Source organism: Mobula hypostoma, chromosome 24 (assembly GCF_963921235.1).
Source record: "Mobula hypostoma chromosome 24, sMobHyp1.1, whole genome shotgun sequence".
Taxonomy (NCBI): Eukaryota; Metazoa; Chordata; class Chondrichthyes; order Myliobatiformes; family Myliobatidae; genus Mobula; species Mobula hypostoma.
This window is the reverse complement of record NC_086120.1, coordinates 36,698,996-36,721,176: the sequence shown is the minus strand read 5'-3', so window position 1 is coordinate 36,721,176 and position 22,181 is coordinate 36,698,996. Positions and strand designations below refer to the sequence as shown.

The following is a 22,181-nucleotide window of genomic DNA, read 5'->3' as shown; positions in this document are numbered from 1 at the left end:
TACTTATTCACTTGTAAAACTGAAGCCAGTGTTACAAATAATGAGCCAGAGCATCATCTGTTCCAGACCAGAAAATCCAGTGGGCACCTGATGAGTTGTATCAAGATATTAATGAAGAGCAACATGCTCCAAATGCTGGAGGAACTCAGCAGGTCAGGCAGCATCAATGTAGAGGAATAAACGGTCAGTGTTTCAGTCCTGATGCAGGGCCGCAATCCAAAATATCAACTGTTTATTCTTCTCCATAGATGCTGCCTGACTGCTGAGTTTCTTCGGCATTTTATGTGTGTTGCTCTGGATTTCTGGCATCTGCAAAATCGCTTGCGTTTATGTACTAATAAAGAGTCTAATTGAAGTTGCACCTCTTCTAGAACATTCACAAAATAAAGTATCTTCTAGTTGTGAACATTACAGCCAATGATTTCGTGGCGTTTGGGGGATGTGTGTTTTAGTTCTTGTCTCATTCTGACCAGATAGCTCAAGATGGACGCCATTTGGGGCTTCACTGTTGCTTTAGCATTTTGATTGTGAGGTGTATTTGGCCACGTTTGTATGCACACAGAGTAGAACCCAGTAACACTGTTGAAGTGTTAGTACGCGTGTGCCATTCTGGATTGCTTGGCCTTATCATAAGTGTCACGTTGATATGTCTACCACAGCCGGATGTGGTGTGAAGCAATTGAAATGTATTTTTTAACACCTCTTTTAAGTTGGTGTCAATTGCTCTCAGCACCACATGCTCTTGCACCAGGTAGTGGAGAAACACATCTCTCATTTTAAACACGAGATTCTGCAGATGCTGGAAATGTAGAGCATCATAGAATGCTGGAGGAACTCGGAGGTCAGGAGGGACTAAACAGTCAATGTTTCGGGTCGCGACACTTCATCAGGACTGGAGGAAAGGGGGAAGAAGCTGGGGGGAGAGGGGGGATATGAGTACAAGCTGGTAGGTGATGGGCAAGTTTCTCCAGCATTTTTTTTGTGTTGCTGTCATTTTAAATCTGATTTGAAAATTCACCTCAGGACTCTCACCAGCAGGTTCAGGAACAGTTATTACCCCTCAACTGTCAGGCTCTTGAACCAAAGGGATAACATCACCCAACCTCACTTGCCCCCTCACTGAATTATTCCCACACCCTATGGAATCACTTTCAAGGACTCTTCATCTTGTGTTCTCTCTTTATTTATTTATTTATTTATTTATTGCTTGTTTGTTTATTATTATAATATCAAATTTTTCTTTTTGTATTTGCAGTTTTTCTTTTGCACTCTGGTTGTCTGCCCTGTTGTGTGGTCTTTCAGTGATTCTATTATAGTTAATTGATTTAATGAGTATGCTCACAAGTAAATGAATCTCAGGATTGTACATGGTGATGTGTACTTTGATAGTAAATTTACTTTGATCTTTAAGACTAGAAGATTTCTTTGACTTCCATTAGTGACTTTCTGGTATTGGTAGGAAGGGGAGATGTACATTTTTAACAGTACCGACAGAACCAGGGGGTAGTGATTCTTTTTAACATGAGTTAGACACAACAGCTGTTGGCATAGAGTCAGTAGTTAAACAAAAGACATTTGTTTTTACACATGAGGTCTCCTGGTACTTCGTATGTGATGAAACCTAGATGGTGCCAAGGAGTTCAGTAGTCTTAAGGCCTGGCAGGGGTGGTGGAGGGAGAGTGTGAGGAAGCTGTTTTCATTCCAACAGTTCCTTTCCTAATGCAGCAGTACCTGATGGTAGGGGTTCACAGGGATTGTTGGATGGCAGGGTCGTTGAAAATGCGAAGGGTCAGTGTATGCAATGATATGAGTAATTATCTGATGGGTGGAAGAAAGACTCTTGGCAGTCCTCACAAACCTGTGTAGGGAAGTGTGGTCAGTTGCCTTGCAATTCCAGTATCAGACGATGACGCTCTTGTTGGTTAGGATGGTGGGAGAGGGAGAGCCTTGCTCACCTCAGTCTTCTCTGGAATTGGAGACACCTCTTGAAGCCTCCAACATGTAACTATTTTCAGCAACTGTAGTAGTAGCTCAATGAACTTGTATCCCGAAGCAACACATACTGTGCTGGAGGAACTCTGCCGGTTGGACAGCGTTACGGAAGGGAATGAACAGTTGATATTTTGGGCTGAGACCCGTCATCAAAATGGGAAAGGAAGAGAGGGTAGAAGCTGAAAGTTTGAGGGGGGGGGAGGAGTACAAGCTGGCAGGTGATGGGTGAAACCAGGTGGGTGAGGAAAGGGCGATGAAGTAAGCTGGGAGGTGATGAGTGGAGAGGTAAATGTTTGGAGGAAGAATCTGATGGATGAGAGCAGTCGACAATAGGAGGTAGGGAGGAGGAAGGGTTCCATCAAGAGGTGCTAGGTATGTAATGAGAAGAGAAAGGGTGAGAGGGCAGCTAGAATGGGGAATAAAAAGAAGAGAAGCAACAGTGGGAAATTTCAGAATGTTGGAGAAAACAACAATCATGGCAGTGGGCTACCAGTCAAGCATAGTCTTTGGTGTAGTGCCTGATATAATGGAGGAACTGCCTAAGGCAAGCTCGGGTGGGGTGGGGTGGGACTCAATGTTAGAGTGATCAAATAATCTGCCTTAGAATGAATACAGGCTTGAGCACCCAGGAACTTTATCCTTTTTTAGTGTTTAAAAAGTTGCGTAGTAGGATACTGTATTTTGTTAGTCCTGACGAAGGGTCTCGGCCTGAAACGTCGACTGCGCCTCTTCCTATAGATGCTGCTTGGCCTGCTGTGTTCACCAGCAACTTTAATGTATGTTACTGTATTTTGTGCCTATTTTGGCAGGCATTACCTTCATTTAAAGCTTCTCATCTAGAAGCGGCCACTAAAGTCAATGTTACGGTAGCAGGCCCTTTGACCCAAGCCTTCCATGCCAACCCAGTTGTCTGAGTTAGTCCCATTTAGACACTTTGAACAGCGTAGCTCTCCCTCCTCACTGTACTGGAGATTAAAATGTTTGTGCCTGTTTCTGGTGTGGTGCTTGAGTGTAAAATTGGCCATGAGAGGGGTGACACTGTAGTGTAGTACTTTTTACAGCACCAGTTATTGACATTTAATTCTGTCACCATCTGTAAGGTGTTTGCACCCCCCCCCCCCAGGACCACATCGGTTTCCTCATGGTGCTCTGGTTTCCTCCCACATTCTAAAGATGTATGGTGCTTGTCATGGTTAGTGAGTTGTGGGCATGCCCATGTTGGCACCGGAAGCGTGGCGGCACTTGTGGGCTGCAACCCAGCACATCCTTGGACTACTGGTTGTTGACACAAACAATGCATTTTACTGTTTGTCTTGATCACTCAGTTGAAAGGAACAATAGGCTACAGGAAGCTAACTGCGAGTTCATAATATCAGGCAACTGAGGGAAAGCGGTGGAATTGTGACATTTGTCACACCCACACGTTGGTTCCAATTGCTATCCACTTCGTACTCTTGCGTATTTTTTCAGTTTCAGTTTTCAGCAATGCTCATTTGCCTACTTTTTTTTTAAAAAAAGACAATCCACTTGAGATGCTGTCACTAACTATGAAGGAGTTAATCTATATTCTGCTGGCTTCTGAAAGTCAGTAAGTAACATGAAACTAATGGAGGACTTGGGTCTTTAAAGTGATGCAAAGTGACCTAATTTGCCCCTTTGTCGTGCAGAGTACAGCAGTGCTTTTTAACTATAGTGCGGGAAACTTGAAGTTAATTAATATCTCTGCGTTTCTGTGTGGACTGCATGGTGGGTGATTGCTGACAGCCCTTCAGTTATGTACTGACATAAAGTATGTTTGAGATGCTGTTACCTCCATTATTGGAAATCTAATAAAGCATATTGTTGAATGTTTGTGTATGTATGGTTATTTCCTTTCTGTGAGCCTGACCTTTTCTCCCTTTCATTCTTGCTTCCTTCCAGCACTAGTCACATTAAATTGCTTAATTTTTATTTTCGGTTTTGTATGCTTGATGAGCTTGTCAGCATGTCTAGTTATGTGCCTGAAATCTTCCGGAGCAAGTAGGATATCTCCCAGGCCTGCCTTCTGCTGCTTGTGCTTTGACATTACTCTTCTGCATTAAATACTAATTAAATGCTGGGAGCTAGCGACGTTGCCAGAGGATTCAACCCCTTTGTCTTTCTTAAAGCAGGCAGAGCACAATACCATGGCCTTCTGACTGTTGCCAGGATCCTTATTAACATGTAGACAGTCAGCAAAATGCAGGAATTGCACTTGAATAGCCTACAACGGATGAAGTGAACTGAGTTGAACTATAAGACATAGGAGCAGAATTAAGCCATTTGGCCCATCGAGTCTGCTTTGCTATTCCATCATGGCTGATTTTATAATGGCTCTCAACCCTATTCTCCTGTTTATTTTCCTGTAACCATCGACACCCTTAACATTCAAGAATCGATCAACATTCCTTTTAAGTAGGCCATATGACATGACTGCCACAAGTGTCCCTAGCATTGAATTCCACAGATTCACTACCCACTGGCTCCAGAAATCCACCACATCTGTTCTAAAGGGATGTCCTGCTGCCCTGAGGCTGTGCCCTCTGGTCCTAGACTCTCCCATTATAGGAAACATCCTCTCCACACCCACTCTATCTAGGCCTTTCATTATCCAATAGGTTTCATTGAGATCCCACCCCTCATTCTTCCAGCCAGAGCCATCAAATGTTCCTCAGACATTAACCCTTTCTTCCCTGGGAGCATTCTTGTAAACTTTCCCTGAATTCTGTCAGCACATTCTTGTGTAGGGGACCCAAACTACTCAGTGGTCCAAATCTGCTCTGATCAATGCCTCATAAAACCGCAGCATTACATCTTTGCTTTTATGTTCCTCGTCCTCTCAAAATGGGTGCTAACATTGCATTTGCCTTCCTTCCTACTGACTCAACTTGCAAATTGACTTTAGGGAATCCTGCATGAGGACTCCCAAGTCCCTTTCTACCTGATTTCTGAACTCTCTCCCCATTTAGAAAATAGTTTACACTATTTTATTACTTTTGTCAAAGTGCATGGCCATACACTTCCTAATGCTCTACTCCAGCTGTCAGTTTTTTGCCCGTTCTCTCAACTGTGCAACTCCTGTAATCTCATTTTCTCAACAATGCCTGCCCCCTCCCCATTTTTTTTGTATCATCCACAAATTTGGCCACAACACCTCCAATTCAGTCACCCAGATCAATAACAAGGTAAAAAGTAGCAAGCTTAACATTGGCCTCAGTAGAACACTACTTGTCACTGGCACCAACCAGAAAAGACCTTTTTATTCCCACTGTTTACCTTCTGCCAGTCATCCAATCTTCTATCTATGCTATTACGTTTCCTGTAATATCATAGATTCCTATTTTGTTTAGCAATCTCATGTGCAGCTTCTTGTCAAAAGCCTTTTGAAGATCTAAGTAAACATCCATCTTATTGCCTATGCTGCCTATTATTTCCCCAGAGTTCCAACAGCTTTGTCGGCCAGGTTGTCCCCTTAAAGCAGGATTTCAAAGCCTGGGGTCCATAAACCCTCAGTATGGGGTCCATGGCCCAAAAAAGGTTGGGAACCCCTGCCTTTCAGGGAACTATGCTGCCTTTGGCCTGATTTATCATGTGCTTCCACGTACCATGAAAGCTCATCCTTAATAATGGACTCGACTCTTCCCATCCACTGCAATCGGACAGCCTTGTAACTTGAGTCCTCTCCAGAAAGCATCACACACTTCACAGAAATGAAGAAGTAATCAGCCAGCAACCAGCCTGTTAAGTAATTATTCCTCAAGTCACTTGGGGGGTGGGGGGTGGCGGGCAGTGGGGGTGTCCTCCTTGCTGCTGCTCAGACTTGTATATATTCAAGTCAGTGTTACATACGGATTGATGTCAGCCAGATGTTCAGTGTGCACATGTTCATACTCTTGCCAGTATAGCATCATTAACATTCCAGGCATATGCTGCCAGCGCTGTTTTGGACTTTATTGTAGCACAAAAAAAACCTTGCTCCACCAACTCCAATTCTGCATCCAATGCATTGAAGCTAAAATGGCCCTGCAACTTTAAATATAATTAAAGCAGGTGCCTTTGTCAGACTTTAGTATCAAGTACATACATAAACCACAGAGTTATGCTTGCCTTTACAAATTCTGATTTTTCCTCAGCATTACCTGCCAAGGTTGCTTTCTGTACTTTTCCGACTTCATTTAGCTTGTTGATATTATGATCCTCCAAGTTCAAAGTATATTTATTAAAGTATATATACTTAGAGATTCTTCATCTTGCAGCCAGCCACAAAACAAGCAAACCCATTTAAAGAGAAACCTCACACAACAAACCATCAAACACCTAATGTGTGTACAGTGGGTGGGTGGTGGGTGGGGGGGGGGGAAGAGAACAAATCTTGCAAACAATGAAAAGTAAACAAACGACATTAATCTCAGGGTCCTCGAAAGTGAGCCCAGAGCCACTGAGGCAAGTGAAGCCAGTCCAGGAGCCCGATGGTTGCACGCCGCAACTGCTGAGTCAGTTGAGCGCTGAAGTGTTTTAATCAAATCGCACAAATACTTTTTAAACAAAACCACAAGAACACGAACTGCAGAGTCCCAGAAGGTGAGTCCACAGCTGCGAAATGCATCCAGTGCTGAGGCCAGTGAAGCCTGCCCTGTATCCCGGTGACTGCGGGGTGACATCTGTTCCCAAACCCGGCAGCGTGGGACCCAAGATTCCTGTGCCTTACACCCATCGGTAACAGTGAGGAGGGACCGGTCAAATACAGGCAAACAGTGCTGAGCACCTGCTTGTTTTCCACTCTCGTCCTCAATCATTTTAATCTTGCTCGCTGCTTCAATCGACGTGGAGTTAGTGGAGCTGGCCATGGGTTCATGTTCCACCATTCCTCCAACATTTTACATTTTGACACATTAGTTATCTGTAGGAGGCTGAGGGAAGATCGGAGAGATGTGTGAAAATCCAGAAGACAGACCTCTAAAACCAGAGGGCAAAGATTTAAAGTGAAGGGTAGGAGAATTAAAGGGGATTGGAGAGGAAAAAAAAATTTCGCTTTGAACGTGATGGCAGCCTGGACCTCAATGCATGAAGGCTGCTGGAGGCAAAGAAAGAAAGATTAGCATTATTTGCCACATCTACATCGAAGCATACAGTGAATTGCGTCAGATCAGTGAGAATTGCGCTGAGCAGCCTGCAAGCGGGGCCACCCTTCTAGTGCCAACATAACTATGCCTGCAGCTCACTTGCTCTAATCATAAGTCTTTGGAATATGGGAGGAAACCAGAGCACCCGGAGGAAACCCACGTGGTCGTGGGGAGAACGTACAAACTCCTTACAGGCAGCAGCAGGAATCGAACCCCGATCGCTGGCACCGTAATCGCATTGCGCTACCGTGCCTCAGTAGAGCTGTGACAGCAATTGGACGTCGGTTCCAGCTGCTGTGTGGAAGGAGTTCGTATATTCTCCTCATGACCATCTGGGTTTCCTCCAGGTGCTCTGATTTCCTCTCACAGAACCAAGCCCTCTGGCTCATCATATCCATACTGACCGTTTTGATTATCTGCACTATTCTCACTTGCCCGCACTAGGTGAATATCGTATTGAACTGCCGAAGTATCTCCTTTTTTTTAAAAAAAAGTGATTGTATCTGACTCCACCACTTCCTCTGGCAGTGAGTTCCAGATAGCAAACACTCTGTGTTTACATAAAGGCGATGTGAGATGAAAGTTACTTTAACAGTTCTTTCTCTCACCTTAAACCTATGCGCTCTATTTTCTGATACTCCTACCATGGGGTAACGATCTGACTCTCTGCCTTATTTATAATTCCCTAGTAGGTCACTCTTCAGCCCATTTTGCTGCAGGGAAAAGTAAACCCAACCTATCTCTCCTCGTAACTAGCCTCTCAGTGCAACCACATCCTTCCCTCAGATTGGGGACCAGAAGTGCGCACAATACTCCAAGTGCGGTCTAACTAGTGTTGCTACTTTACAAAGCATAACAACCCCAAGCACTGTCATAACGTTTGGGAGAAATAATAACTGTGTGGGTGCTTAAATTGCCAAGATGCAGAAGGCTGCTGTGAATGGGATTAGTAAAAATAGATACCTAGTGGTTGAGTTTCTGTGTTGTGTGATTCTATGACAGGTGGGTTTATTAACTAACAGTCTACATGACTGATCTCTAAAGTATAAGTATGATCCTGGGTATACAGTTTCTTGTTTAGCTAAATTGGTAGTTTGTGCTGTGATGTGGACAGTCATGGTCTTTCCATGACCATGATTATTCTTGACCAATTCTTCTCCAGAATGTTTTGCTGTTGCCTTCTGGGCAGTGTTTTTACAAGGTAGATGACTCCAGCCATTATCATACTCTTCAGAGATTGCCTGGTGTCAGTGGTCGCATAATCAGGACTTGTGATATGCACCAGCTGCTCATACAACTGAGAGCCTGCTCCTATGGCTCCACGTGCCCTTGATTTTAGGGATGGGGTGGGTAAGTAGATGCTACACCTTGCCCAAGATGACCTGCAGGCTAGCAGAGCGAAGGATCACCTGGCACCTCTTTGGTAGAGACACATCTCCACCCCGCCACCCTTTAGCTAAATAAGTGTGGAAAAAATGAATTTGCCCATAAAACTGCTGGGGGAATCAACCAAATGTGTTAATTGACCATTGCTTTACTATTTTAGACACAACAAACTAGTTATAGTATGGTCTAAGACAAGGATTCTCATCTTGTGGTCCGTGGGTCCCTTGCTGAATGGTATTGGCCCATGGCATTAGGAAAAGGCTGGGAATCCCCCTACTGTTGTCCTCAATGTACTGCAGTACACGTGGCATTCACATTGTCATCCCAGGTCCATTTTCAACAGAAATTTTGGCTGATCTATTAACTGGAATTTTTAAAAATCCAATCTTTTTCTTCCTAGACTGAAATAGCGAAGAGACTAAACATGATCTGTGCCCAACTCCTTCCTTACTTATCACAAGAAGTAAGTATGAATTTTTCCTATCGTGAAATTAATTCATTCCCTCCAAATAATTCAGATACCATCTGGTTTTTGGTTTTCTTGTTTTGGAGTTCATTAAGGTTTCTGTAATAATTAAATTCTCTTTAGCAGAGAGAAAACAAATGCTGTTTGGGTTTGTTAAATGGAAGACAATATATCAAATGATTTCAATGTGGGTTTTTAGATCAAGTTTCCTTGGGTTAGAAGGACTCATTGAGGTCATAACTTGAATAAAATGGAATTTTAGATTTTCCTATATTTATTGACACTATTACATTTAATAGTAGATTATAACAGAGAAGAAAGAAGCAGTGATCGCACTTATTTTTTTTATTATGCACAAGGAAGATGGATTTGCATTTTATGACACCTATTGCAATCTTAGACATTCCAAAGCACCAGAAAGCTAATTAAACATTTTTGAATTTATGATGCAGTCATTATAGATGCTAGGAAATGAAACCCTTGGGGAGGGGCGAACAATGTTTCCACACTGCATTATCATATCCTCTCTAAACTGTTACACTTTGAAGAAGGTTTAACCAGCCACTGTAATGCATATTCTATTCAATAAAGGCTTATTCCATCCAATGTTACTAATTTTGATTTTGGTATCTTTCCAGCATCAACAACAAGTCATCCAGACTATTGAACGTGCAAAGCAAGTGACCATGGGCGATTTGAATGCTGCAATTGGGGTCCGAGGACTTCCTATTCTACCACCCCCTGTATGTATAGCTGATTAATATTCATTTCTTTTGGCATTCTGTTTTTGCTGGGTATTTTACATAACTGAACTTTACCTGAGCAAAGGTGGAGAAGTGTTTGAGGTAGGACCTGTGACATCATCTTAAGGCTGTGGGCCTAAGATCTACCAGCTTGAAAATGAAGCTACTCGAGCACTAGCCAGATCTTGCATGGACAGCTGAAACCTTCAATTATCCCGGAATGGTCCCATATTGGAAATGTCACAGGGTGCTCCTGATATAACAACCAATCAGATCATAGGGCAGCAGAAGCAAAATCCCAATTGAAACACTTCATCATATAACAATTCACCATACAATATTTAACCACTCACCGATACTTGTCCTGCAATCTTCTCGTTCAGATACTCTTCAACATAAAGCAGTTTCAAAAAGCAAACAGTAAATAGTCTTGATTTTTATGTAGAGCAATGAACCATCCAAGGTGAGAATAACCTCGTGAACTAAGTTACCCTTGTGTGGATCTCCCAATGGAAACTACCTGGCTAGGTGTTTTGGTTGCTGACTAAGACATTGCCTTTCCAGCTGTGATAGATATCAAAATAACAACTGGCTTCTGTTCTTCAGAAAACATTTGTTATTGTTTTTAAACAATTAAAGTTGGTGGGAGGTGACTTGGAATACAGAAAGGAGGTTGACTGGTGATGTGGTGTAATGACAACAGCCTTTTCCTTAATGCCAACTAAACATAGCTGATCTTTGACTTTTGAAAGTGGACCATTGGACATGCTCCATTTTACATCAACAGCGTTGAATTTGAGAGCTTCAAGTTCCTTGGTGTGAACATCACCAATAGCCTGTCCTGTTCCAATCATCTTGATTTCATGGTCAAGAAAGCCTCTACTTCCTCAAAGCTGAAGAAATTCAAATGTCCCCATTGACACAGACCAATTTTTATTGATGCACCGCAGAACGCATTCTGTCTGGATGCATTGGAATAGCAGCTGCTCTGCACGTGACCACACGAACTGCTTTTTGTGTGTTGCTCAGGAATGCCAGCATCTGTGGAATCTCCTGTGTTTACTTGAATATCTTCCCACAATTTATCCACTGCTGACATCAGACTCACTAGCCTATAGTTTCCCAGTTCATTCTCGAGCCTTTCTTGAACATCAGAGCATTAGCTAGCCTTTGGTCCTCTGGCACTTCACGGGAGGCTAAGGACATCATCATAATCTGCCAAGGCCCCTGCAACTGCTGCGCTGGCCTCCTCATCGTGTTGGACCCTGTGGGACTTATCAACCCTAATTTACCTCAAGACAGCAAAAAAGCCTCTTCTGTAATAGGATTATATAACACATAGGAGCAGAAATAGACCATTTGGCCCATTGAGTCTGCTCCATCATTCAATCATGGCTGATATAGGCCATGATTCCACTACTACTTTGCCTCAGTTCCATAGACTGTCTGTCCCCTGAGTACCATGTGGAAGGGTTTGGGATTGATGTCCCATTTTTTTGAAGTGTTTTATTGCAGGCAAGTGGAAACTGGACTGACAATTCAGGTGAAGGACACGTTGTGATAGATTTAAACTTGAAGGTACACTTGACTGTACATGTTTGGACCTAGGGGCCATTTGGATGTGGATCTGTTTGGATTCCAATATGGAACCATTCCAGAGCTGTTGATGGTTTAAGTTTTCCATCCAAGATCTGGCATTGTCTTCTGTTCTTGGGCTTCTTACCAATCTCCTTCTTCATCTCATTATGCTATGTTTTACTTGTATTGTCTTAACAGAACTAAATGCTTGCATGCATAATGATGTGGAAAAACAAGTTTGCAGGAACTTTTTTTCTAATCCAAGTGGAAGCTGTCATTATTTCTCATCCCTGGTATAATTACAGCTTCTTGTAAGGCACAATACTTTATCAGGGAGAAGTGTGATAATTGGTCTTTCACTGTGAAGAAAAACCACAGCAGCATGACTGGCCACTTTGATTCCTTCATCTGTCATAAACAGTTATGGGACTGAATTTTCATCCATATCTCTGTTCCACTGAAAGACTCCAGCTGGTAGAATGGCAGATGTGGGGGTGGGATCTACAGCCTACCAATCCCTACCCCCACCAATTTGTCTGAAATTTCTCAACGATTTTAATCAACGGATTTTTTTTCCCCTAAGGCAATGGGATATTACAAAATTAGTCTGAGGTTCCATGGAATTTAGAATTAAGTGGTTATTAATGAAATTTGCAAGATACCAAGGGGAACCAAAAGAGAATAGCTCTTCCGGTGGCTTGTGGAATGAGACTCAGATCTCAAAGCTGGGCTTTTCGGAAGTGAAGTTGGGAAATTTTTTTTACAATCTGAGCGCAGAAACTCTTGTAGCTCTCCTCTACTGTAATTTGTGGATATTAGATTAGCAACCTGTGATTAATTTGTGCTAACAACCAAATTGTTTCACAGGTGATTGTTTCACTATTTTGATGAGAGCATGACAAATAAATTCAAGATCAAGATTGTTTTAATTTTGGGTCGAGGACTGGTGTATATGGGAGGGGCTCACAGATTGGTTAGGAGTTTGTACTTTCTCCCTGTGAACTGCATGCCTTTCCTTCAGGTGCTCTGGTTCCCTCCCCCAGTCGAAAGATGTACAGGTTGGCAGGTTAATTAGTCATTCTAAATTGTCCTGTGATTAGGCTAGTATTAAGTAGGTGAGTTGCTGGGTGGTGTGCTGTATCATTGAACAGCAGGTTAGGCACGAATGGATTAAGTATCCCCCTCGTGCATGTTTCATTTTTTTCCCTTTCCAGTAAATCTGATTTAAGGGATATGTAGATAGTGGGACCAGGTGAGGGGCTGTAGATGGTAGTGGGTAGCAGTGATCCACAAACTGGAACTCATAACCCAGTATAAGAAGTCAGTGTGCAAATTCTCCTAGATGGTTCCACAATTCATTAAAAATACTAACTATAACAAAATGGAGGAAGAGCAGTGGTGTGGGTTCATAGAACATATGGTGTGGGTTACAGCACACAACAGGCTCTTCGGTCCACAATGTTGTGCCGACCATGAAACCTACTTTAGAAACTGCCTAGAATTTCCCAACCACATAGCCCTCTATTTTTCTAAGCCCCATGTAGCACCACCGCCGGCAGTGCAGACCATGCACCTATCACTCTCTGGGTGGAAAAACTTGCCTCTGACATCCCCTGATACCTATTTCCAAGCACCTTTAAACTATGCCCCCTCATGTTAGCCATTTCAGCCCTGGCAAAAAGCCTCTGGCTATCCACAGGATCAATGCCCCTCATCATCTTGTACACCTCTATCAGGTCACCTCTCATCCTCCATTGCTCCAAGGAGAACACTCAACCTATTCTCATTAGGTATGTCCTCCAATCCAGGCAACATCTTAGGTTCTTTGGAAGAGTTGGCATAGGTGCTATGGCCAGTTGTGCCGAATGAAAGAACCTATGCACTTCAGGCAGTGCTCTTCCTGCTGATTTTTAACTGCTATATCAAACTCTTCGAATTTTAGTTTCCTGCATGGTTAGTTGGGATCCCTGTTGTTTTGCTATCTGACCCCAGCTTTCATGTTCTCAGTATTATTTTAATTTTAATTTATACTATTTGTCGTTTTTGCACAATAGTTCTTTGTCATTCTTTGTCTATGTACAGTCGGCCCTCCTTATCCATGGGGGATTGGTTCCGGGACCCCCCCCGCGGATATCAAAAAATGTGGGTGCTCGAGTCCGTTATATAAAATGGCGTAGTATTTGCATATAACCTACGCACATTCTCCCGTATACTTTAAATCATCTCTAGGTTACTTATACCTAATACAATGTAAATGCTATATAAATAGTTATACTATATTGTTTAGGGAATAATGACAAGAAAAAATGCACAAACAATGAGGGCTGGAGAGAGAACTTACGGGTTTTCTGATCCGCAGTTGGCTGAATCCGTGCATGCGGAACCCGCGGATAAGGAGGGCCGACTGTATAGATTTTCACAAGTTCTGTTGTACTTTGATTTTCTTGCAGAAATATACATGAAAATAATCTCAAGGTAGTATATGGTGACATATACGTACTTTGATAACTTACTTTGACTTTACTTTGTCTTCGACTGTAAAGCAGCCGGATTTAGGGCTGAGCATAGCTTGGCAGCCTCAGCTGATTTTGTCAATCCCAGAATAATCCTGCACAGTCTGGTATGCGTTTGTGAATTTCCTTGGGTTTCTTGTGGCCTGTAATTCAAGATACATCTGTGGTGTTGGTGTGTGACCTCTCCCTGTTGGCCTCACTGGAGGGCAATCTAGCATTTGTAAAAAGCTTTCAATAATTTAATGGCTATGACACAGTCCCAGCCTCTCTGATTATTTTTGAGGGGGAAAGATTGAGGTGAAATCCCCCCCCGAAGTGGATGGATCTGAGATGCAAGAGTAGAGATGTGGAATAGAATGTTTTACAGTACAGTTGAACCAGGTTCAATTCCTGCCACTGCCTGTAAGGAGTTTGTACGTTCTCCCCGTGACCAAGTGGATTTCCTCTGGGTGCTCCAGTTTCCTCCCACAGTCCAGAGTTGTTCTGTTTGGTAGGTTAATTGGTAATTGTAAATTGTCCGGTGACTAGGGTCAAATTAAATCGAGGGAATTGCTGGGCGGTGTGGCAGGAAGGGTCTATCCCATACTGCAGCTCAATAAATAAATACATTCCATGTCCCTGTTTTAAAAAGCTTTTACAAACCAAACAGTGACCTCCAGTGCCCTTTTTAAAAATGGCTACCGGTGTGCCATAGCAGCTGCCAATCATGGGGTGTTTGGAGGGTATTCTGTACTTGTTGGTATCTTCAATGTTGCAGCAGGATCCTATTGATATTTAGCTACACATCCTAGGTTGTTCTGCCAAGCATTGAGGGCATACTGTGTTAGCGCTAGAATTTGTACGGACAACCTAGGGTGTGTTGGTTGTTAATGCAAATGATGCATTTCACTGCATGTTTCAATGTAAACGTGACAAACGATCTTGAATCTTGACCCCTTTTTAGGCTGTGTCAATGCAACGTTAAAAACGTCTGCTGACCTGTGGAACAGCACAGGTCTGGGAGGCCATTAACGTCATCCAATCTGTGCTGGCTTTTTTGGTGGAGGAACTTTAAAACTAGGACGGACATTCCTGAGCATCCCTTTAACGGTAATCCAAACACCGCCAGTAGAAGACACTGCTTCTATAGAAAGGCCATTGCATGAAATACCCCACAACAGTAGCAGTAAAAACCTTTACCAGGGCATTACATGTATACAGTATGGAACCTGAACATCATCCTCTTCACAGACATCCATGAAACAAAGAAACCCCATAGAACAACAGAAACATTAAAGCCCCCCCTTCTTTGCACAATCGGCAGCAAAAACATTGACACCCCCACTCCCCTGCCCCCACCCATGACAGTAGAAGCACCAATTCCTTCTCCCTCCCCCCCCCCCATGCAAGCAGCATCAGAAGCACAAAAGATTCCGTTGATCCAGAGACCATCGAACCACAGTTCACAAACCAGCCCCTCGGTATTTCAGGCAGGCTCTCTGTCTCTTCATCAAGGGAGTGTGAGCTTGCTCCTGCAACAGTAAGAGTTGAGACCAGAAACTTGCTGCTCTGATGTTACAATCTTCCACGTCACTTCTCCAAGCTCTCTCTCCCCCACCGGCCTTCGCATTGACAGGGAATCCTGTGAACGCCAGCCATCCTGTGTCCCATGTCATCTCTGACCCACACAAGCTGTGATTTGAATTTGTGGACTCTGGATTCCCTGTGAGGGCAGTGCAGAATATATCAGCTAGAAGGGGAGCACGGTGGAAACCCTCATCGAAGAGCACAGGAGGTGTATCTGTTTGCGTTACCTGGATAAATCAGTGGTTACATATCATTGCATTTACAATGCCCATAGGATTGATTTCAACAGCACAAAACACTTGTGCTGTGTCAATGGCTTTTGGGACCGCCTGGTAAAGGAAGCCATTGAAATAAAACTAGTGAAAATAAATTTCAGCAAAGACGAAGGTTGCGCTGTAGGTAAGAACTGGAATTTGATTATAAATGTGGTGGGACAGTGGAAACGTCACTGGATGAGGATTAACCAATCAGGAGACACGGATGACTGGGGGTGTATATATATTGGATCAGAGGACTTGGCATCATCCATGCTGAAGATAGCAGAACTTGTCATTGAAACATCGGTTAAAACCTAAACTTGTACTCAGCTGGAAGCCTGAGAAGAGTTTATTCATGGTGAAAATTGATCTATTTTCTTTTGTCTATGGTATCACATCAGAACTAGCCTTCAGGTTGTGCTTGGCATTTGATGAGATGGTACCTTGAATAAATCTCCAATATTTAACATCCAATTATTTGGATGTCATCACATTTACTGATTATTCTGCTAATTTTGTGATTGATTTGGATTGATTTTGATTTTTAAAATGTTTGCTAATAATACAAGTACAGTGGAGGGCTGAAAGTAACTGAATTGACCAGTAATGTCAAGGATTTAACTTTACCCACCTTTTGATGTTACAGAATAGCAGGCATTGAATCAAAAATAATTTCTTAATCATATAAGGTTCCTGATGGTGATTTGAACTGCTGTAAGGTATCTAAGTAGTAAAGAAATGAAGCTTAGCCTAAAGAAGCTATGCTTGATCAAAATTGCAGTGATTTCCAACTTGGGGTCCACAGACCCCTTGGTTAATGGTAGGGGTCCATGGCTTAAAAAATGTTGGGAACCCCTGCTTTATACAGATGCAAGGAGATAAACCAGAGGAAATCAAAAATTCAGAGATAATTGTCTTAACCAAAGGACAGCAACGTAAGGTTGTTTAAAAGTTTTCTTTCATGAGTAGCTTTGAGGAAGAGCTTTGGTGTAATTATTAAGCATTTAATTTGGCACGCAGTATTTGACTGATGATTTTACTTTCTGTCAACTTATTTCCTTTACCATCCTAGTATACCATCCTAGTATTGCAATTTCAGGCCTATTAAATGTGGTTTGTTTGTCCCCGACTCCCTTCCACTTCCAGCACAACACTTTCTGCTACTTTGACGTGGTATCAAACATCTGGAAAACGTCCATCATCCTGCGCAAGGGTTCATGATGGCGGCCATGGTCTTAGTCTAAAGGGGCCACATGCCAGAGAAGGGAATGGCGTCTGAAAGCCTGGGGCTAGCAGTGCCTCATTTTATAAGGGCTTCCTCAACATAATTAAAAAGTAGATTCTAGCTCAGTGGGTGACTGATATAGGTCAAAACAATGAAAACTGAAATATAGTGAACTACAAATCTGTGTAACCCAAGCATGGATTCGAATACATCCACCATATTTTTTTTCTCCTATCCTCTTCTCTCTGTTGCCTCTGTCACTCTCGCCCCAACGTCCTTGTGTACTACAGTACTGGAACTCCTTGGAAGAGTTGTCATTTTCTTTAGTCTCCCCTTCAATGATGAAGTATTTAGTTTTCATTTTGGTGGAGAACTATAAATCTCCATGAACCTCCAATATGGTTTTATTGCTATCCGTGCTTCTTGTGGTACAGATCTGTGGAAGAGTTTGTAGTTTTAATGTCTGCGTGAGTTGTGCATGAATATAATTTGTAATCAGTTATTTTTCTGCTCTGCTCTCTCCTCTCCTTGCTGGAACAGCACCACTTCCAACCCCAGCAGCTGTCCCACCATGCTTCTCCGTTTCCACTTGCTCTTCACCCCTCAGGGCTGCAGCTTCCCGCCATGTCTTCGATAGGAGCCAGCTCTGGTCTTCTGGCGCTCTCCAGTGCCCTCGCAGCACATCCCCAATTTGCCCTCAAAGAAGACAAGAATCATCAAGATCCAGAGCATCGCAGAGGTATAGTAACCTGTGCTTATTTCCATGCTGATATGTGTTTTGATGTAGCTGATACTCAAGGTGCCAATTCTAAAATGGTGCCTAATCTCTTACCTTGCAATTAAGTTCAATGCTCTGTAGCATCAGAGGCTGTTTTCTGCCTTTTCCTGCCTTATGCTGGTTGACTTGACTGTAAGGCAGAGTCTCTGAATGAGTAAGGACATAGAACTTACACTGAGCAGGGGGCATTGTCCCGCATTCCATTATTAACTAATTTATTAGTATCCTGAAGTCACTGGAGGTTCAAAGTTCATGTATTTTCAAAGTATGTATACATTATACAACCTTGAGATTCATCTCCTTGCAGGCAGGCATAAAACACAAGTCCAAAAGAACCCATAAAAAAGACTGTCAAACACCCAATGTGCAGAGAGGAAAATAAAACGTATTCTGCAAGCAATAAAAGTAAACAAAAGCATTTGGAACAAAGTGAGTCCTCGGCCATGAAGCCTAGAGCAGGCCACAGCCTGAGCCTCAGTTCAGCGTGGAGCCAAATAAGCATTTAGAAGAATATGAGGGATCACACTGAGCTTATCAAATATTGAAAGACCTAAGTAGAATGGAGAAGACATTTCCAATAGTGGTGCAACCTAGGACCAGAGGGCACAGCCTCAGAATACAAGGATGTCCCTTCAGAACAGAGTTGAGGAGGAATTTCTTCAGCAAAGAGTGGTGAATAAGTGGAATTATTTGCCACAGATGGATGTGGAGGTTAAAACATTAGATACATTTAAAGCTGAGGTTAACAGGTTCTTGATTTTTTTTTTAAGGGCAACAAAGGATACGGGGGGAAGGCAGGAGAATGGGACTGAGAGGGATAATAAATCAGCCATGCTCTGCTGTTGCAGTGTGCAGTTTGGCTCTAAGCGTAGAATTAAAGGAGACTGGTTTGGTGAAGAAAGATCGCATCAGTTAATGGAAAAGCTACTGCATTTATCTGATTACAATGTTAAGGTACTTGTTGCTAACCTCTTGCAAGTGCTTAACAATACATTATTTAAGGGTAATAAAGTTGTCTAGGTATTTGAAAGAAAATTGCTCCCAAGTCTAAAGAGGATATTCTGAAGTAATCTAATTGTATAGGTTACTGTGAAGTAGGAACATTGAAATGGCTGCACCAACTGCTTCAATTAATTTAGCACCTTTGACATCTGGCAGAGGTATTTTTGGTATATAAAAAGTGGCTCTAGTGTATAAGGTGTTCAGAGAGTTGTTTAATAGGTGTCATAGAATACTGAAGGGAGATTGAGTGGGAATTTGACAGTTTGGGCTTCTGGTAATTTGTGGTATATCTGTCAGTGGTGGAACACTGTAAATGGGGAATGCTCAGCTAGACAGAATTTGGCCATTTTTTCATGCTGTGTTCTCTTGTTAATACAATTGGGTAGGAAGTGCAGAAGCCTTGGGTGACACACCACCAGGTTCAGGAACAGCTATTACCCTCCAACCATCAGACTCCTGAACCGGTGTGGATAACTTCAATCACCACTTCTCTGAACTGATTCTATAACTTCAGACTCGCTGTCAGGGATTCTTCACAACTCAGTCAGATTTCTTGTCTTATGCACAAGTACACATATGCACAGGACAGTGATAGATTTGTGGCAGCAGCATCACAGGTATATAGCATCATTTAAGCCGTACTATCAAGAAAAGAAACTTTAAAGTATTTACATTTTTCATAATAAAGAACATACTTAGAACAAAAATGTCCGTTTTGGTGCAGTGCTCAAAGTTGCCAGTCGTGATTAGGGTTGTGCAGGTTGGTTCAAGAACTGAATGGTTGCTGTGCTTATAGATTTTGAGGTGGGGCGATCGATAAGTTTGCCCATCGGGGTTTGGTGTGAGATATGCTGCCACTGCAGGGCAAGCCATTACCTCCTAAGGATGTTATGCACTCAGCCGGCTGTTGCAATGTGAAATGGGCTACAAGAACATTGAAGGACTGAATTGATCCATTTCTGTGCTTGACATTTCCTCTGTCTTGTAACCGTAAAATAAAGTGAGTTGACTGTGTCACATGGCACATATTGAAGGCCAAATGACTAACTTGTTTTCTTTTTTCTGTGTACCTCTTGTGTTCCACGTGGTCTGGTGTAATTCCAATGGAGACAGACAGAGACCAAGGGTCGGTGAGTAGTGGCATTTTGTTGCTATCAGCTTATAAAGCAAACATTTTGAGGTCAGACAGTGCAATTATTCCCAGGGAGCTCTGCTTTTGATCATGTTCGATCTATATTGAGCTTATGAATGTAGTGTTAATTCGAAAGGTAAAGGTTTTATTTGGTGGGTTATGTGAAAGTGTCCGTGCGCCACAAATATGGGGGGAAAGCAGCAAAACTCCCTGATATCCTTTTCTGGGAGGGCAGATACAATCTGGAATTTGTCAAATGGCCCATTATATAATAAGCTGAATTAAATACTGACTAATGCTTTGTAACTCTTACTGGCTCATACAATATAGCTTTACGGATCACTGCAAATATCACCCTTTGGTAGTACGTTACTCTTCATAATTATGCACATTTGGCTTTCTCTTGAGGTAATGGAATTTTTGAAACACTCTAAAATCCCTTCAGATATAAAAGTTTTGTAGATTGTGGAACGAGAGTGGCGAAAGGAGCAACCTAAATGGCCTAATTTTACACTGAAAGAAAGCTGTACTTTCCCCAACTGAAGTGTGTTTTTATTTCTTGTGTGATTCACTATTCTTTAAGGCCAAAAGAGCAGCTACTCCAAATGTTTAATGTGGAATCTTGGGGGCTATATTATTTCCATTCCATGTGCCCATGAGGATCCATTTTTAGTTACATTTATTAACCATCTGACTTGCCTGATCTGGAAAGTATCCAGAATCAGCACAATGCACTTAAAATTGGAGCTTTCCAAACATGGTGCCACAGCATTTACTTTTTAAAAAAAAAACCTGGCATAAATAAAAGAGAATTGCTTGACCTTGGCTGGTTGTGATCAAATTGCTGAGACTTTGACACTTGCACTAAGTGACCACTTTATTAGGTACAACTGTACACCCCGTTACTGCAAATATCTAATCAGTCAATCATGGCAGCAATTTAATATAAAAGCATGCAGACATGGTCAAGAGGTTCGGTGGTTGTTCAGACCAGACATCAGAATGGGGATAGAAATTTGGTCTAAGTGACTTTGGCCATGGAATGATTGTTGGGTGCCTGACAAGACAGTTTGTCTGAAACTGCTGATCTCCTGGGATTTTCACACACAGCAGTCTCTCGAGCAGGGGTTCCCAACTTGCGGTCCACAGACCCTTTGTTAATGATAAGAGTCTATGGCAACTTTTTTTAAAAAAAAAAAAAAGTTTGAACCCCCTGCTCTAGAGTTTACAGAGAATAGTGCCATAAACAAAAAAAAATCCAGTGATTGCCAGTTCTGTGAACAAAAATACCGTGTTAATGAAGGAGGTCAGAGGAGAATGGCCAGACTGGTTCAAGTTGACAGGAAGCTGACAGTAACGCAAATAACCACACATTACAACAGTGGTGTGCAGAAGAGCGTCTCTGAACACACAACACATTGAACCCTGAAGTGGATGGGCTACAGCAGTGGAAAACCACACTGGGTTCCACTCCTGTACCTGATAAAGTGGCGCCTGAGTGTATGATTCAGGAACAGTTTGAAAAACCCTTGACTTTTTAAAAGTCTATTTTGCACAATTTAGTCCTGTACCCAGTTATCCAATTTATCTATGAAAGATAGACACCACAGGGGGGGGAAAAAAATTGGCTGTTCATCTTGTCCATCTGTGGATTCTTGTAATACACAAACTGCCTGCCAGAAAAGTAAATCACTGGATGTGAAGTACTTTGTGACTCCAACTCCATTGGCATGATTTTTTCTGATTCGCTTCTTGCTCATAATGAGAATTCCATTGTTATTATTCATACAGAATTCTAATTACAGCAGGAATGATTCTGGGAAGACTGTTCAGCTGTGGCATTTTAGTGTAAATGCGGTGATCCTTGCCATGGTTAAACTTTATTGGCAGCCTTGAACTGCTTACACAGTCATGATAGCTTGAAGGGCCTCTTGTGTTAATGAGTGATAGTCTGCCAAGACTCTCTTGGAAAGATTCCTGTCCCTCCTTTCCAACCATGCCATCTTACAAACCCATCCTAACAGGGAGCCTCTTCAAAGTCTAATACAAACGATGTTTTGTTCTAACAGTGTAATGTTCCTGTTCAGTTTTGCATTGTGCAGGCCATCTATATTTACTGGTAGGGTTATGATGAATCAACTAAACCCCTCTTGCCACCACTAACAGATTTTGAATTGGGGGTAGGTATAGTTTTATTCATTCAAGGGGTGATGGCTTCACAGCATTTAATTCATCATTATGTGCTGTGTCGTACGACGTTGGGCGATCATGGTCTTCCATCTGTCATTAATCTGAGAAGTTTTAATTGTTACTATCTCCTTCCACAATATTTTCATCATTCTTCTCAAAAGCCATGTTTCTGCAGCTTTGCGTCTTCCCTCATTTTGCTTTGATAATGTCCA

General features: G+C 42.4%; 1 protein-coding gene across 3 annotated transcripts in view; it reads left to right on the top strand.

Annotated features, from left to right (window-relative positions):
- The window catches only part of LOC134337365 (transducin-like enhancer protein 1), a 197,838-nt gene that overhangs the window by 79,906 nt on the left and 95,751 nt on the right, over positions 1–22,181 (top strand). For all 3 annotated transcript variants that reach the window (XM_063032304.1, XM_063032303.1, XM_063032305.1), the window contains 4 exons: positions 8,920–8,982; positions 9,624–9,728; positions 17,408–17,606; positions 19,761–19,777. In XM_063032304.1, coding sequence (XP_062888374.1) covers positions 8,920–8,982; positions 9,624–9,728; positions 17,408–17,606; positions 19,761–19,777 — 384 coding nt within the window. The remainder of the gene's footprint in view (positions 1–8,919; positions 8,983–9,623; positions 9,729–17,407; positions 17,607–19,760; positions 19,778–22,181) is intronic.